Source organism: Aythya fuligula, chromosome 4 (assembly GCF_009819795.1).
Source record: "Aythya fuligula isolate bAytFul2 chromosome 4, bAytFul2.pri, whole genome shotgun sequence".
Classification (NCBI taxonomy): domain Eukaryota; kingdom Metazoa; phylum Chordata; class Aves; order Anseriformes; family Anatidae; genus Aythya; species Aythya fuligula.
Genome location: NC_045562.1, coordinates 67390358 through 67407554, shown reverse-complemented (window position 1 = coordinate 67407554; position 17197 = coordinate 67390358). Strand labels below are relative to the sequence as shown.

General features: G+C 36.1%; 1 protein-coding gene across 2 annotated transcripts in view; it reads left to right on the top strand.

Annotated features, from left to right (window-relative positions):
• The window catches only part of HTT (huntingtin), an 83304-nt gene extending 66573 nt beyond the window's left edge, over window positions 1-16731 (top strand). For both annotated transcript variants that reach the window (XM_032186621.1, XM_032186620.1), the window contains 15 exons: window positions 833-959; window positions 2100-2200; window positions 2894-3048; window positions 3412-3551; window positions 3739-3821; window positions 4559-4689; window positions 4887-5016; window positions 5736-5891; window positions 7334-7524; window positions 8297-8411; window positions 8639-8852; window positions 8994-9099; window positions 10394-10556; window positions 11219-11379; window positions 12197-16731. In XM_032186621.1, the coding sequence (XP_032042512.1) occupies window positions 833-959; window positions 2100-2200; window positions 2894-3048; window positions 3412-3551; window positions 3739-3821; window positions 4559-4689; window positions 4887-5016; window positions 5736-5891; window positions 7334-7524; window positions 8297-8411; window positions 8639-8852; window positions 8994-9099; window positions 10394-10556; window positions 11219-11379; window positions 12197-12410 (2187 nt within the window). In that variant the 3' untranslated portion in view covers window positions 12411-16731. The remainder of the gene's footprint in view (window positions 1-832; window positions 960-2099; window positions 2201-2893; window positions 3049-3411; window positions 3552-3738; window positions 3822-4558; window positions 4690-4886; window positions 5017-5735; window positions 5892-7333; window positions 7525-8296; window positions 8412-8638; window positions 8853-8993; window positions 9100-10393; window positions 10557-11218; window positions 11380-12196) is intronic.
• Window positions 16732-17197: the final 466 nt, after the last annotated feature.

The window sequence follows — 17197 nt, the reverse complement described above, 5'->3', positions numbered from 1 at the left end:
TGAATTCACAAGTTCATTTTACTCCATGCTAAGTAAGTACCACAAAGATGCTGAGGTGGTTCTAGTGTGTGAACTAGCTCAGATATTTTGTAGTGGTACCGTGGCATGCTATGCAGATACTTCTGGATTGTATGTTGTATGTTACCTTTCTTTCCTAACTCATCTTGGATCCTTTGGACAAAATATTTCAAACTCTCCTTTTTAGCAGATACAATGTGGATTTAATAACACCTTATGATTACCTCCAATGTGGTATTAGTGTTATGAGATGACTTAAGCTGATTTTAAAAACTTCAATTACCAGAAACATATTTAGGTGCTTACAAAGTAAAGCAGAAGGGGGTTTTCTGATCCATACGTACAGTTTCTCCTCATGGTGTTTGTGAGAGGATGTCTAAAAATACTGATTTTATGGGTTAAGACTTCTTTGACCACTCTTGAATGCATCATTGTGCTTTTTCAGCAATCTTTAATACAAAACTGTTTTCCCTGAATTTCAGTTCAGTGCTTTTTCAGCATTCAATCTAGGATTCAGCTGGCACTTAGCATAACATAAATTCTAAACTAAAATGTATGATAGGAACTTTATTTTCTTGGACATTAGGACTAAATAACTAATTCATAATGAGAAATGTGCAAAGAAAAGAAAAAGAAATAGTGTAAAATATGCTGTGTTATTTAACCTTTCTATAAGATTTTTGTGTTTGGAGAATTATTTTAGTCATTCATGTCTTAATGCATTTGAATGGTGCTACATGTTGTTACATACGTATAGTTGTCATGTTCATGCTATTACTCTTTTGGAATAGTAATAATCTTTATATTTCATCAGGTCTGGAAATTAGGCTGGTCGCCAAAGCCTGCAGGTGACTTTGGCACAGTTTTTCCTGAAATCCCAGTTGAATTTCTTCAAGAAAAAGAAATCTTTAAAGAGTTCATCTATCGCATTAATACACTTGGTATGTACAAACATAAATGTGAATACAGATGGCACTTATTGGGCATTTACCTGTGTTGTGAAGTCATCAGATAACTGAGTTTGGTACCATTTATTTACTATTGTTGCATATTTAGACAAGAAATAATATTTCAGAGCAAGTTAGTAATTGTGCTGTATTAATTCTTGCATTTTTCTCAATGTAGAGTGAAAATCAGAAATTATAGAAGTAGAGATAAATTGTTCCAACTCTGAAGTCATTTTAGTGTGTTCTAAGAATTGGTGCCTGTTTTATGAAGCATACACTTGATAGCATGTCTAACAATGTTTTGCTCCACCCTGCCTTTTTTATTCATGCATAGTAGATAAATTGAATTTGCTGTCCCACACTCAATATTTTAAGTGTCACTTTAAAGCTTCTGGGTATATAAAGGTTTACTGAGGGGGGAACAGTGTGAGGCTTAAGATATCAAGCCTTCCTTAACAGATGAGGCTGTCAATGTACCAAGTTTTCTGTATACTTACAAGTCTGTTTTTTATCTTGATCTACAGGTTAATTTTTGAATGACCTGTGGTGAAGTACTGTTTTTTATTTGAACACTATAAGGCCTAAGATGACATTTGCTTTTTTAATACTTCAGATATTATAAGTATAAACTGTGGAGTACTGTTAAAGAATCCTCTACGATATATTGCTAGAAATCAGTTTGGAAAAACTTTTCAGAAGTGCTTGAATTCTAATGGCCTGTTTCTAGGCAATTTGTTCTGCTTTTATGGCATGAAGATTTCTTGGATCATTATGGGATTTTCTGTGCCAGTCCTCACAGGAAAGAAAGTGCAGCTTTTGGATGCTTTTCTGTATTGTAAAATCATGGTAGATCTCATTGCTTTTAAAGTTGGATAGTCAAAATATCTAAATATATGTAAGAAATAACCTGAAGAGGACCACGTGGATAATACGTGGATAATACCCTTCTAAAGAATTCTTCACTTCCTAAAGCAGAACAGTTTAAATTCAAGCTATGGTGATTAGAAAAATGCTAAATTGAGTAGGAATAAGTATGAAATTGAATCTGTAGAAACAATGTGCTGCTTCTTTAATGCTGTTCTATGTTTAAGTTTGTATTAAGACGTGAATGGCTATCTCTGAGTGTTTCCTTAGGATGGATCAGCCGTACCCAGTTTGAGGAGACTTGGGCTACTTTGCTCGGTGTACTTGTAACTCAGCCTATCGTAATGGACCAAGAAGAGAGCCAACAAGAGGTAATGTCATTCACTGAATGTTTTTAAAATTAAAATTTAATTATAACAAAGAAAAAAATCCTTCTATTAATAAGCCTATCAAACAGAATATTAGTGACCAAAATTGAAAAATTACTTCTGTTTTTAGTTCCTTGTCTTTATGTCCCTGTGAGTTCAGACACCTCTATCAGTGCTGCTAAATACTGAATCTGTAGCATCTTGGTTTAGATGAATCATTAGAGCAACGAATGCATCTAGACAATGATATCCATAAAAATGCTGTTGAAAATTCATGATGAGGTTGAGTTTTATTCCTAAAAGAGATGTTAATAAAAACAGTTAATGTGAAAACACATCAGACAAGGATCCAACTCAGATTTGCTCTTATTTGATGATTTGTTTCAATAGGTAAACTACTGTGTAGATGCAAACAGGGAAGCTATACTTTTATAACTTTGAAATGAACATTTTGAGGCTTTAATGCTGTTGGGATTAGAGAATGTGTGTAGAACTTCTGAGGTGGAAGGATATGTTTCTGCTAGTTGCAGTGCTTTTTGTGCATTTCTTATGTCAACCAAATTTCTGAATAGGAAGAAGTCTAGTTATCAGTCTTGCTGATAATACTTCAGTGGAAGGTAACAAACTAATACTCAGGGCTTTCAGGATTCTTTTTTTTTTTTTTCCAATTCAAATTACAGTAAGTTCATTTTACAGGAAGATACAGAGAGGACCCAAATTAATGTTCTTGCAGTACAAGCCATAACTTCCTTGGTGCTGAGTGCAATGACAATACCTGTTGCAGGCAATCCAGCAGTCAGCTGTTTGGAACAGCAGCCCCGCAACAAAGCTTTAAAAGCTTTGGACACAAGGTAATTTTTCGTTTACTCTAAAATGTGTTAATTTATACTTGTGATTAGTATGCAGTTATGATAAGCTTAATCTAGCAATAGCAAAAATGCGTTGACTGTTTTTTAACTAAGTGTATGTACAGGTAGATCTGTTTACAAAGAGTTCAAGTGGACTTAGCTTCACAAACCTGCTGAGTTAAAAGACAATAAAAGTATTATTTAGGCAACAGAGGGCAGAATGCATCTCTAAACATTTCTCAGTTTTAGTATCCCTGATAATGAAAATAAGTATAGGTTTATTTTTATTGTAGAGCAAGTTAGTCAGACTTGAACAAAAATGTTAAAAGGAAAATCTGCTTAAATTAATTTCTTTTGGTCTTTCAGGTTTGGGAGGAAGCTAAGTGTTATCAGGGGAATTGTTGAACAAGAAATCCAAGCAATGGTATCTAAGAGAGATAATATTGCTACTCATCACTTATATCAAGCTTGGGACCCCGTTCCATCACTTTCTCCAGCTACTACAGGTAGCTTCTTTTGTAGGAGTTGGGGAGGAGTAGATTTCTATTACATTTTAAAAGTAGTCATGAATTTTTAGGAGTTTTTAGGATAAACTTTTAGGAGTTTGACACCATGTTTACAGAAAACTAAGCCATTTTAAGATCTATTTAGAAAAGCATATTTTAAAAACTTGCCTTCTGTTTTCTGTTACAGGTGCTCTTATCAGCCATGAAAAACTCTTACTGCAGATCAATACTGAACGAGAAATAGGAGATATGGACTACAAACTGGGACAGGTTTGTTAAAGTTTTAACTTTGAGCTTGACTTTTGTTGCATTCTCTTCTAATTTAGTGAAAACCCATTTAAGAAGCATTGCTTAGCATCAAATTTAAATTGAGGACTCTGATATTCAGAGTCGTGATTCCTCTCAGCCCATTAATCTGTGTCTCAGAAAACTTTTGCTTTTGTGTATGAGGTCTACTCATGAGCTAGCTATTGAATTGTTCTGCTTCTCAGTCCCATGTTAAAGATCCCTTGTAGTATTAGATTCAACTTCTATTGGATTTTATTTTGCTATTGCAAGCATGCAGTTGTCCTTAGGAAAGGAAAAAAAAACACGCATGTAAAATAAGCACTGTTGTTTTAATCTTAATAAAAACCCTGCAGTAGATTTATTTAAACTTCATAAAGAAAAATTTGAATGAAGCATCCTTCTTCTTTATAGAGAAACTGAGTCACAGTACTTAACATCGTATTCTTTTCTAGTTTTAGCATCTGGCTGTATCCCATGCGTGTGCACTACCTTTAGCATCGCCTGTATTGTTGTACTGAGTTAGTTCAACTAAAATGTTGACAAAGGTTTAAAAAAAATAATTAAGTGATGTGCAATTCATGTAAATGTTTGAGGCTCTGTGTTCATTGCTTGTAATTTAAATGAAAGATGCATTGGACTTGGATTTTTTTTTTAAAGTTGATTATGAAGGTGTTGAATGATGGGTTTCTTTTCTGTTTGTTTTTTCTTCACGTTGCAAGGTCTCTATACACTCCATATGGTTAGGAAATAATATCACTCCATTGAGAGAAGAAGAATGGGGTGAGGATGAAGAAGATGAGAATGACGTACCTGCTCCTTCTTCACCACCAACCTCTCCTATTAACACCAGGTGTCTTATTTGTCTGTCCTTTGACTTATCAGTCAGCTTTTCTCTCTTCATTCGGAGTTCAATAAAGCAGCTTTATAAATTGGATGCTGGTTGAAAATATGAGATAATTTTTACTATTTGTGTTTTTTATTTCGAACTAAGCATTTTGGTAGAACTTAAGAACAGCCATTTTAACTCCGGCTTTTTGTGCTTTGCAGGAAGCATCGGGCTGGTGTAGATATACATTCTTGTTCTCAGTTCTTGCTTGAACTGTATAGTCAATGGATACTGCCATCAAACCCTAGCAAGAGAACACCAGTCATTTTGATTAGTGAAGTGGTGCGATCAGTAAGTCTAAAATATTGTTCCGATTAATAATTGAGTATATGTAACCAAAGGTTCAGAGTGAATAAGTGTTTGTCTTTTAATATGTAAGAAACACTGTTTTTCTTCCTTGGCAGTGGTATGGTATGAGTAGTGCAGAAACATAACTTGCACAGCTATAACATAACACTTTAACTATATAAATATCTGGATTGTGTATTCTACTACTATGTTACAAACACTTTATTGTCATATGACAGTCCTGTAATTGACTATTTGCAAAAAGTAGACTTCAGGATTTTGCTTATCCTATCTTCGTAAGAAAATGACAAAAACAGTGTATTAAAGGACTAAAGTGACTATTGAAGTATACAGGCAAGACTAAAGAATGTCTCTGATAAGCATTATGCACTAATAACTAAAATACTTCGATGAAGCTGTCATTGTGAGAGAGTATGTGCTGTATGTTTTGGGGTGTTTTAATATGTTCATTCGTTTTCCAGAATCACTAGTGGATTTGTTTTTGTAAACCTTTTTTTGGGGGAAAAAAAAAAAACACAAAAAAACACTGGGAGTGGGATAGGTGGCGGAATTCTGCTCAAGTTAACAATTGTTATTCCAAACGTTTGAGTTGATGTTTGTATTGAATAGGTCAGTTGAAGAATATTTGCTGACAACTGTAAGAGTCAATTTTTGCGAGCTGCTAATGGGCTTTTTTGTATTTGATTTTAATTTGTGTATAGCTTCTGGCAGTATCAGATTTATTTACAGAAAGGAATCAGTTTGAGATGATGTACACTACATTGACGGAATTGCGAAAGGTGCATCCATCAGAAGATGAGATTCTTGTACAGTATTTGATACCAGCCACTTGTAAAGCTGCTGCTGTTCTAGGAATGGTAAGAAATTTTCGTGGAAACTTATTGCAAAATTACGAGCCTCTAGGGATTAGAGGATGCCTGTAGAACATCCTAAGTTACTAGTCCTTCATTTCTGCTGCAGAATCTGTCAGTTCTGTTGTCTTTTTTTTCCCTTGTAAGAGACTGGGACAGTGCACAAAATGAATACTTAACTTGATAGTCATGAATCCCTTTTCTTTCCCTTGCTCTTGTTTTACCTCCGTTGTGGTCACCCCAAATTTAGGGAAAGGAAGTTAATGCAAGTTTGCATGAATTTAACTATGTAGATAAGGGAGGATTAGTATCTTCCAGTAGACATTTCAGAGTGGGACTATTTATGAAAAAAAGCTAACATTTCTATAACTGTTGAGACTAACATAAACTGTATGGATAACAGTGTTAAGAAAGGTTTTGAAAGGCTTAGGGGTAGGACTTGCAGTAGCTTTTGCAGCAGCATCAGTAAAAGGGAAGTCTTTGCAAGAGATGCCAAACTTAGCAGAACAGCTTCAGAGATCAGCTTGTTCTGACTAAGCTCTAATTACCCACTCAGTGAGATAGTAGCACTTGCTCAAAAGCAAACAGATGAATATTTTGCTTAGTGGGAGAAAAATGAAAGGGGGGCTGAGTCCACTAAGAGTTGCTTGTTGTCCTGTGGTCAGTCATGTTGAAAATTTGCTTAAAGAGAGCAACTCTAGGGAAAAAGAACAGGTGGAGCACATGCTGTAAAACTGACCTGTGTCTTAGATAATTCATGAGTGCAAGAATAAGGTAAAGCAATTTCTCTCAAATGTTTAGCATAAACTTTAAGAAAAATAAGATTTTGCTTTTCAAATCTAACTCATTTTAGGGTCGTTTTTGCATGTTCTTGTGGGCTTATTGAACTTTGTTAATGGGGGGTAAAGTATCTGATGCCAGATTAATGTTTGAAGGTTAAACGCAGGGGTGATGGATAGAAGGATGTACAGAACAAATAAATGGAGCACTGTACTGATAGTTGAGTGGATGGGAGACTGTTCTTTTGTACACAGGCTATAGGCATCTACCAGCCAGTGCAATACAGAAGTGTCCTTTGTTGTGTAGTTGGAAAGACAGAAAATCCTGACTATCCAAGTCCTATATGTAAATGATCCCTAATATCACATATAGTTTACCATGTGTATCTTGGCTTTGGTTTTAAATTATGGGATGGCTTGTTTTAGCTGTAAAAAGTTAACTTGATCACCTTGTGGTGTCAGTTTACTAGTGAATCTGCAAGTTACCTCTTATCAGATATATTAATCTTGTGTGATAGATTCAAAGTACTGTTATAAGCTCGCCTCTGTTTTATGCCAATCTTGCATAAATTATTAGCAATCTGATTTTTTTTTTATCAATTTTCCCCAAGTATTTCCAAGTAACAGGACCACCAGTATTGACTTTAATAATTATTTTGGGTATATTAGGATAAAGCTGTGGCTGAACCAGTAAGTCGACTGCTGGAATCCACTCTAAGAAGTACCCACATGCCAAGTCGAATTGGAGCTCTGCATGGAATTCTTTATATCCTTGAGTGTGACTTGCTTGATGAGACAGCGAAGCAGCTCATTCCAATTATCAGCGATTATTTGCTCTCCAATTTGAGAGGAGTAGCACAGTAAGATTTTTTTTTTCCCTTTCCATCATCTCCTTCATTTAAAACAACAAAACCTCCCCTGTTTTACATTCAGTGAAAGAATACATGTGTAGAAATAAACTGGCTTATTTTAGCCTGGCTCTTAAAAACTAAGAAAAAAAGAAAACTTTATTAAGATTTTTAGGGTTGCCTTGTTGGAACTTGAAAAACTAGCTTCTCTTGCAGTGTTACTGTTTCTACTTCTGACTGGAACTGTTGCATGCTTGTGTGAACAAAAAGACTTACTGTTGTTGCATAAAACAACTTAAGTTTTGTCAGTTTCATTGAAACCTTGGAGATGAATTGGAGCCAATTTTATGTTTGATTTACAAAAGTAAAAAGGTATTTGAGGGTAGATAAACAGAAAGCTCTCATTTTTTTTCTTCTTTGGTAAATTGTGTTCCCTAAACCTTACCTTATTCTTCTTTTAAAAGGCATACTCTTTGAATGAGACTTGCAGGATCAGTAATGAACGATGTTTTTCTTCTAGACAAGTCAAGCAATGTTGGCTTGTAACTATACAGCTGAAAAAAATTAGGGAAATGTTAGGCCAGCTTTCCATGAAAACCAGTGCTCCCGTATAGCATGTGGCAGTTTTGTGCAAATCACTTGGTGATACTTTGTGTAATTTAAAAATTGCATAAATTTCACGTGGAAAAAATACCTGGTGTTTCTAAGGCTTGTTTGTATTGTCTCTGTTCATGACATAGGCAACTTTGATGTAAGTGACAACTTTGTTTTCGCTTATTTACAGTTGTGTGAATGTCCATAACCAACAGCACATCTTAGTAATGTGTGCAGCTGCGTTCTATTTGATAGAGAATTATCCACTTGATGTAGGTCCTGAATTCTCTGCAGGAATTATACAGGTATGTGGTAATGCCCCCCGTCAAAGGTGATCATGTAACCCAGGATATTTATAACAGAGATATTTAACGGTTTATTTTTTGTAATAAAGGTTTTTGTTTCACCAGGCTTTCTTAATACAGTGGTCTTTGATGCAGTTCCTCACATGCTAGCTATAACGTTATGCTGCTAGAAGATGACCTAAATGCACCTCAGAAACAACTAGCTGGCTTTTTTTTTTTTATTTCAGATGTGTGGAGTCATGGTGTCTGGAAGTGACGAATCAACGCCATCCATTATTTATCATTGTGTACTGAGAGGATTGGAACGACTCCTCCTTTCAGAGCAACTTTCTAGGCTGGATAGTGAATCTCTCGTTAAACTGAGTGTTGACAGAGTGAATGTGCAGAGCCCCCACAGAGCAATGGCAGCACTTGGGTTGATGCTGACTTGCATGTACACAGGTATTTACTTATTTTTATACCTTTGATGTGCTGAGAGCTGTTAGCTTACTAACAGTGCTATTTCTTCAATTGTTTTTGCTACTAAGGATAAAAAGGTCTTATTTTGGCATTCACATTTTGTAACAAATTATCTTGTTTTAGGAAAGGAAAAAATCAGCCCCAGTCGTTCCACAGATGCAAATCCTGCAGCCCCTGACAGTGAATCTGTGATTGTGGCTATGGAACGTGTGTCTGTCCTTTTTGATAGGTGAGAGGATAAAACGTGATAAAATGTGTCATGAGGGAAATGATTGTTTGGCACTGTCTTGTCACTTCTCTGTTTGACAGATCTAATACTTAATGATATTTTTCTGCTTACCATAGCTTAAAATTGATGCTTCTAGTATATGCAGTAACACTGATGGAATTGCTGAATGCAGCACAAATGTACAGGAATGTAAATGGAAAACAGACCTGTTCTAACTGATACTCTGTTTCACAAACCATAATACTTTATAAATGTATTTCCAGCTCCCTTCAGGTCAAACTCTTGAGTGCTTTTCAGGATGTCTTCTGCATAATCAAGGATATAAATCCAATTTACAGGAACTAATCTTTGAAATCAGCCTGAAGAGTTTAAAACATCTTTTCCCCTTCCCCCCCAAGTGTTGCTCTTTTCAAGGCTGTTAAGTAATTGCAGTGGAAGGGTACAGTAAAATTTCTGTATTCGCATGGAAGTCATTTAATGGAAGTATTTCAAACCCCCTGTTCTGATCTGACAATCTCAAGCTGTGTTAAGTGAGCATAACATGTTAGATTTTACGTAGTAGTTTGTAGGACAATGATTTATATATTTTTTTAAGTGTTCAGTGTTTTTTCCATAAAACTGGATGAGGGTTTCAGTTCTGCTCTCAGTGAGAACAGAGCTAGAACTGTGCCTGATTACTTGTGAAAATATCACTCCTAAGAGTTAGCAAAACGAACGACGAATATAGAAGCAGAAAATATGATTGTTCCCTACAACAGTTATTAACTTGATCTTGACACATCAACAGATGCAGCCATTATTAGGAAGATTTCTCAATCAGTGTTCATTAAATAAAATTGTCCTTAAAGTGAAATAGCTTTCCTCCTCTGTATGGTGCAGCTTGCTTTTCCTCTGTGATATATTGGTCATTCTGGTGTTGAATGAAAGTGATGCAAAGATGTTACGAATGGAAAGCAAGGTTCTGCTTATGAATAGTCTTTTCTCTATTAACTAGCATTAGTGATTTCCCTGTCATTTTTGTTCTTGTTTAGCCTTTTCAATTTTTCTGTTGTGAAATCATGTCTCTAAATCAATTAGAGAGGTTCAAAAGTATGTGCTATTTGAGAGGGGGAAAAACAAAAAAGGGAGTCTGGTTGAGGGAATGACTCCTAATTATTTCTAATAGCTTTGGTAGGCTAGTTTTGCTATATTGTTAGTGTAAGATTAGGAAATGTCTTAAATTATTGCAATTAAATTGAAAAATAACAAGATATTTACTGGAATTAAATCATAAAATCTTGTTTATTATTTTTAGGATCAGGAAGGGATTTCCTTTTGAAGCTAGAGTAGTGGCCCGGATCCTTCCACAGTTCCTGGATGACTTTTTCCCCCCACAAGACGTAATGAATAAAGTTATTGGAGAATTTTTATCCAATCAGCAGCCTTATCCGCAATTTATGGCAACAGTAGTTTATAAGGTAATGTTTGTTTTTTTGTTTTTTTTCCTTAAATGTTTCAGAGGACTTCTAAATAAGTGACAGGCCTTCAGTAGTGGAATATAATGGGCAACTATAATTTTTGTTAGATCTAATAAACTGTTCAACGGTGACTGAGGTGTGCTACTGTGAGCTTTGAGTTCTGGGGGAAATGGAGGGCTAGAATCACCTTCATAAGGAAAAATAAAGAGAAAATTAATAGTAGAGATTCTGCTGCTCAGGTTCTTCAGATCTCAGAGAGCCATCCTATGTCATCTGGGCTTACAAACTCAGCCAAGCTTCTGTAGACTTGGGCTTCTGTGTATCTTGCTCTTCAGCACCTACTTACTGGACTCATGCATCACTTAGAATGTGGTGTACACATGCACTCTTGTCTATTAAAAATAGAGACACAAAGCAAGTCTTGTGTTTTATGTATGCTCACTTCAGTTTGGCACAGATGTCATGAGTCCAGTTGGATCCTGGCTGACTCTTTGCAGAATCGCTTTGTCTATGCATTGCTTTCTTAATATTCAGAATTATGTCCAGTCATCCAGGTTGTGAATGTCAGAGCTTTCTAGCTGAGGAAAACTTTTTCAAGAGAAAACAAACTCTTTCTTGTCTTTCTGCCATGTCTTTATTCCTGTGTGAAATATTCTTTGCAGGTGTTCCAGACACTACATACTACTGGACAGTCCTCAATGGTCCGTGACTGGGTGATGCTGTCTCTCTCTAATTTCACACAAAGAACACCAGTGGCAATGGCCATGTGGAGTCTTTCCTGTTTTTTTGTCAGTGCTTCCACCAGTCAATGGATTTCAGCGATGTATCCTAAACAGAATGAATGTGTGCCACATAGCAGTAAATGTGATTTTGTAAAGCGCATTGGTAGCCTTGGAGGGTAGTAAAAACACACATTTAATACACCAAAACAAACAGGCTTATTGTAGCTAGTTGTGATATTTATCACTTTGTGCTTTTGGTGCCTGAGGTTTCAGGAAAAAAAAGAATTTCTGATTAGGTGGTAAGAATGCAGTTACCTAAAACTACTGTGTGAAGTTCTGTTCCTTGTGACTATGCAAAGTGATTGGGAAGTTCCATACTTTGAGAGACTTTGAAAAAGCTTCACTGGGTATCTTTGGATATCTTCAAAAGCTTTGTCCTGTATCCCTTCTACAAGATAAAATAATATATATATATAAAATATTATATATTATATATTAATATTATATATCATATATTAATATTATATATTATATATTAATATAATATATATATAGAGAGAGAGAGAAATAAGGACCAGGCAAAAGGGTAGCCATGTGTCGTCATTTTAAATTTCCTAATGACTCCTCATCTCAGCAGTGCTCTTTGGTTACAGGCAGTCCATACTGTAGTTCTGACTGCATTGTTTCTTCCATTGGATAAAGAAGGAAGAGTTCTGCTAGGTTAAAAGGAGTTTGAGAATAAGAAATTGTGTGAAGATAAACTGCTGCTACAGAAATTCTATTTCTTCATTGAGTACTACATGACAATATTTTATATAACGTGGTTGGTGAACTCGGATGTAATTTTGTTGGAGAACGGTGTTTAAGCTAGTACATCATGACCAATTTCTGTCATTATGACCTTAACATATATCTCAGTCTTCCACATATTATCAGCAGAATGGGAAAACTGGAGCAAGTGGATGTTAACATCTTCTGTCTGGTGGCGATAGACTTCTACCGACATCAGATAGATGAAGAATTAGACCGGAGGGCCTTTCAGTCAGTGTTTGAGGTGGTAGCATCACCAGGAACGCCGTATCATCGCCTACTAACTTGTTTGCAAAATGTCCACAAGGTCACAGCATGTTGAACGTCCTGATGCATATTGGAATTGCATGACTAGTGTTGGAATCTGATACGAATTGTGGGGAATGCAAGACGGAGAAATGTCTGGGGTTGCATTTGTGATAAACATGGCCAGTTTTTACTTCCAGAATGCATGGAGAAGTGCTCTGCAGCACTGGAAATCACCTGAAAAGCATAGTGTACTTTTTGTTGTTGTTGTCGTCAACACCAAGCACCTGTGGGTGGGAAGATTTAAGGGATGTTTGGGACTAACCTGAGACAGATTTACTAACTGTAAAATATGAGCAAGTACTATGTGCAAAGTAACTGATAGTACTCTTCTTCCTAATGTTCAGCTGAAGTCACTGTGTTGCAGCTGGTAAGAAACTGACAGAACCACTCTATTATTGCAAGCTGCAGTCATTAGAAAACTTCATAGTTTTACGTACTTGTATATACTGTTGTGTAGTACAGACTAGAAATTGTTTCGCAATGTCTCTCCCAAACAAGGAAAAGAGAAAATGGCTTTCATGAGTTACACTTCCAGCATGTAATTCCTCTCTGGACTTTCTTATACCCTGTGGTGTATGTGTTGGTGGTATCGGAGATGTAGTGCACATACGTAACCACACTTTTTTTCTTTTTTCTTCTCAGGATTTAAAATTTGAGTACGGTATATCAGTAAAAGAAATTTTAACTTAAATATTTCTATTTCTATATCATGTACAGTATGTAAAATTGTAAGATGTGTGATGCATGAGCTGTGCTGTAATTTGAGATGAACAGAAGCCACGCTACTGAATGTTTTGACATCTGTATTGTCCTCATTTTTATTCTTGTGCTCAAATTTATGTTCCTTTTGAAAATCCATCTTAATGTACAGATTACATCTTGTTTTGCATCTCATTTTTTTCTTAAAGTGCTTTAAAACTGGAATATGTTGATTTAATTTCTCTTGAGAGACTGTATTAAGGAGGTGTTCTTGTGGTCCACTTGTAGCTTCTTTTCAATTCCTTTATTTTTAGATGTAATGGTGAAAGAGAGGACTAGTTATTTTGGATCAGCCTTTTGTATACTTAAGAAACTGCTCTTATCTGCTGCACAGCGTTTTAAGAGACAACAGTGCAAGCTCCCCAGTAGTCAATAACCATTTGACATTTCCTAAATGAGACCATGGAGTCATCTGGATTCGAACCACTCTTACTTTAAACAAATCTATGCTAGCAATTGAGAATCGGAAGGCTGCTGTGGTCTACTTTGGGACTGGCTAAGGTGTTAGATTACACAACCTCTTTTATTACCTGTTGTATACGTAATGCTTTAGACACATAGTACACATATCCATGAATTTTAGAACACTCCACAGGGCCAGATTTACCTTTTGCTTACCACACAGGGAACCCCATTGATTCGTAAGCATTACACAGGGAAAATCTAGCATAGCCTTTGTCTTTAGTTATATTTCCTTTAATTCTTGACTTATAGAAAAATGATAGCTGGGTTCTCAGTCATGTCCTATATTTAACCTCTCTTCATTTTATTATCACACCTTTTGGTGACACTTGGAAAAACAAGATAGTGTTGTCAGGAGGAGCATGTACTTGTATGTATTTCTGTATATAATGTATATGTTGAAATTATACACATGACAACATTTAATGTATACAGATGTGTATATTTGTATTTATTAAACCCATGTATTTAAACTAATTCCAATTTAGACCAAAAATTGTTGCTTCTGCCCATTAATTGATTTAAAAGGAATTGTCCACTGGTGTCACTTCCTCTTAGGTAGACAAAAACTGATGACATGGGCAGTAGAAACAACTGTAGACATTGCTGTATTTAGCTCTCTACAAATCTTACTATCTGGAGCAATTATTTCTGCCCTTAGTTGGGTTACTCTTTTTTCTTGGGCCACAGCACTGTGGTGATTTTTAAAAGAAACTGAACACGAGTTCAGAAAAAGGTTTAATAAATAGATACTGTTTGAAAGTTTTGAGTTACATTGGAAATTGTCATAATTCTGATAGGAGACTGATTCGAGGCAGTGAGATATAATGCCCTGTGCTTTCATTAAGGGTAGTATAGATCACTCTTCCCTTTTGTAACCACCAATAATCGTTTTGTACTGTAAACCCCCCCACAAGTCAGTTTTTGTATGATATATAGTTTAAGTGAAGATATTTTTGTAAGCTATTTTCCAAAATTTAAAATAGATTTTAATATATTTTTTAAGCATCAGGTTAGTCATATCCTCACCAACAGTATACGTTGTGTTACAAACTGTTAAATTCTTCATAATTTTAAGCTCCTCATGATTAACACAGACTAGTTGGTTACTTTACCTTGGCATAATGGGAGCTAGTCCTTGTATGAAACGTTCCAAACCAACCCATTTGGGACTTGCCATAAAATCTTTCCAACCACTGAAAGGAGTACAGTGAGCATCTGATGTGACAAAGCCCCTTTTCCTCAAACGGCCTTTAAGCAAATACTTGCGATACCCAGTTCTAGGTGAGCTTTAGAGCCGATGCAGTCAGTTCTAACCTCGCAAGGATTCCCTGCTAGTAATAACTCCCTTTGTTTTAACCTCTCTTGGAGATTTGTCCTAGTATACCTCCTGAACCGTGTTTCCAAAGTGTCTAAAGAACAGCACCTCCTCTTAGAAATTCCCAGTGACCTGTAGGGAATGTAACTTAAGGGTCTTCCTAGTGTGGAAACGCACACCTGTAGTGCTTCAAATCTAGCATTTCACCTGCCGCATGCTTTTCTGTCTACTTCTTGTTGCTTTCCTCACTCTCCCTTTTCTGTGAGTGAAATCCTACTTAAAATTACTCCTGCCTGTTTCTAGTGACAAGAGCCAATAGATCTGTGGTGGGGACTGCAGCAGCAGAACGAAACAGCAGAACAAGGGCCACTAAGAAATACTGGTGTTGGGTTTAAAGAGGGAAAAAAACAAAACAAACAAACAAACAAAAACAACAACAAAAAAACCCACAACTACAAGCACTTGTCCCTTGAGATTGATTTAAGGCGAAGCTTTATTTCACAGACTGCTTTTAACTTGCTGTAGACAGCAAGCTACTTCTGAAAACTGGGCTGTTCCGTTTTTCATTTGTTTGGCCTTAAGACTTGCATTTGCTGTGCTGGCTAACCAAAGCAAAGAAATCCTTCAATGTGCTCTGTACTGAAACCAACTTATTTACACCCATACAAGATTAGACATACAGTGTAAATGGGAGCATACTTGAGAAAAAGACTCAGTGAAAAGACAGATGAATGTTTAAGATGTCATTAACAGTTGAGATTTTAAAGAATCTACTCAATCCACCATGTGTCCCTCCTTTAAGAGCTTTGTATACTAGCCCACTTTCTACAAGCTTTTGGGCCAGCTACTCCCTATTCCATTAAAGCTGGGTTTTATTCAGCATGCCCCATCCCTTGCACTGACTGCAAGAGGAGCTGGAAATTACAAAACATTATAAATCAGTTCTTACTGGGGGCATTTGAAGTAGTCTCTTTACTACTTATGCTCTTTGCCAGTTGAAACTGAATGTGAGTTTATTTAAATCTCTTGATTATACACTCAAATGTCATTTCTTCCCTAAAGCATTTAGTAAATGATTGTGTTTTACTTTTGCTTTGGTAGGAATGGCTTCTCAGTACCAAGAAGTTGCTTGTTGCCTAAAAGACATTAGCTATCCTTAAACATGAGCAGGTATTGATCAAACGAAGTCGGGAATGAGTGTAACCTTTTGGGTTGAAAGTAATTTGTTGATACTGAGTAGTTTTGCCTTAAGAGCATTCTGTCTTGCCATTCCCCTTTTTAAATGGCTGTTAACTTTATTTACCAGATAAGGAGGTTGTGTCAGAAACACTGCAAAGACAGTTCTCCAAGAGCAGCAGACCTCTTTTTTTTTGTCTTACAGTTTTGTGGAGCTGTCATTTATGCTTCCTAAATTTATGCTAAGCATTTCTGCTTCCTAAAATAAAAGAAAATTTTAGGGTATAATGAGCAATAAATATAGCAATAAGCAGTCTAATTAAATTTGGTCATTCAGGATCTTACCCAGTGGTTGAAAGGGATGGGGTGGGAGTAAAAAGGGGACTGGTTCAAGTACATCCATTGCATAAAGCAGACTTTTTCATGTACAATCCCAACTAAATTTTGCACTAATGATAGAAATCAACTATGTGACAATGGTAGGTGCTTTGCTCTTTTATTTTTAAAACAACTTTGGTTGAAAGGATGCAATTGGTGAAAGTTATAAAGGAGCAAAGTACTTTTGTAGTTTTTAGATAGCTTCCTTCTTTTAAAGTCAAAAAAAAAAAAAAAAAAAAAAGCTGCTGTAAGAACTAGAGTAAGCGATGTAGCAAAATTATGGGGAAGTTCAATATGCTAATCTTACCTAACGCTGAGATTTCAGGTGAACTCTTTGTGCATGCTACCTTGAAGTATCCATTGAAAATCTTGAGAATCCCACAGCCATACCCAGGAGAGCTTCTACAGTATGTCAAGTTTAGCTGTGTTCACATTAACTGGGTATAAATGCTGCAGAGCATTCGTGACGCATGCGCTGCTTTTTGTCATGTGCATTTTGTGTGAGCTTATCATTCACATCAGTCTGTGTGTGCATACCATCGAGTCGGATCAACCTGACGAAGGACAAGGTAAAGGCATGTGATGCGCAGCACCCGGTGGTGTTGTCTTGTTTAGCTTGAGGGCAATGAGAAGCAAATGCTTGGAGCCCCGACCCAAAAAGCAATTGTACTCAAAGTAAAAAGAAAGCATATAATTTTAGATGTATG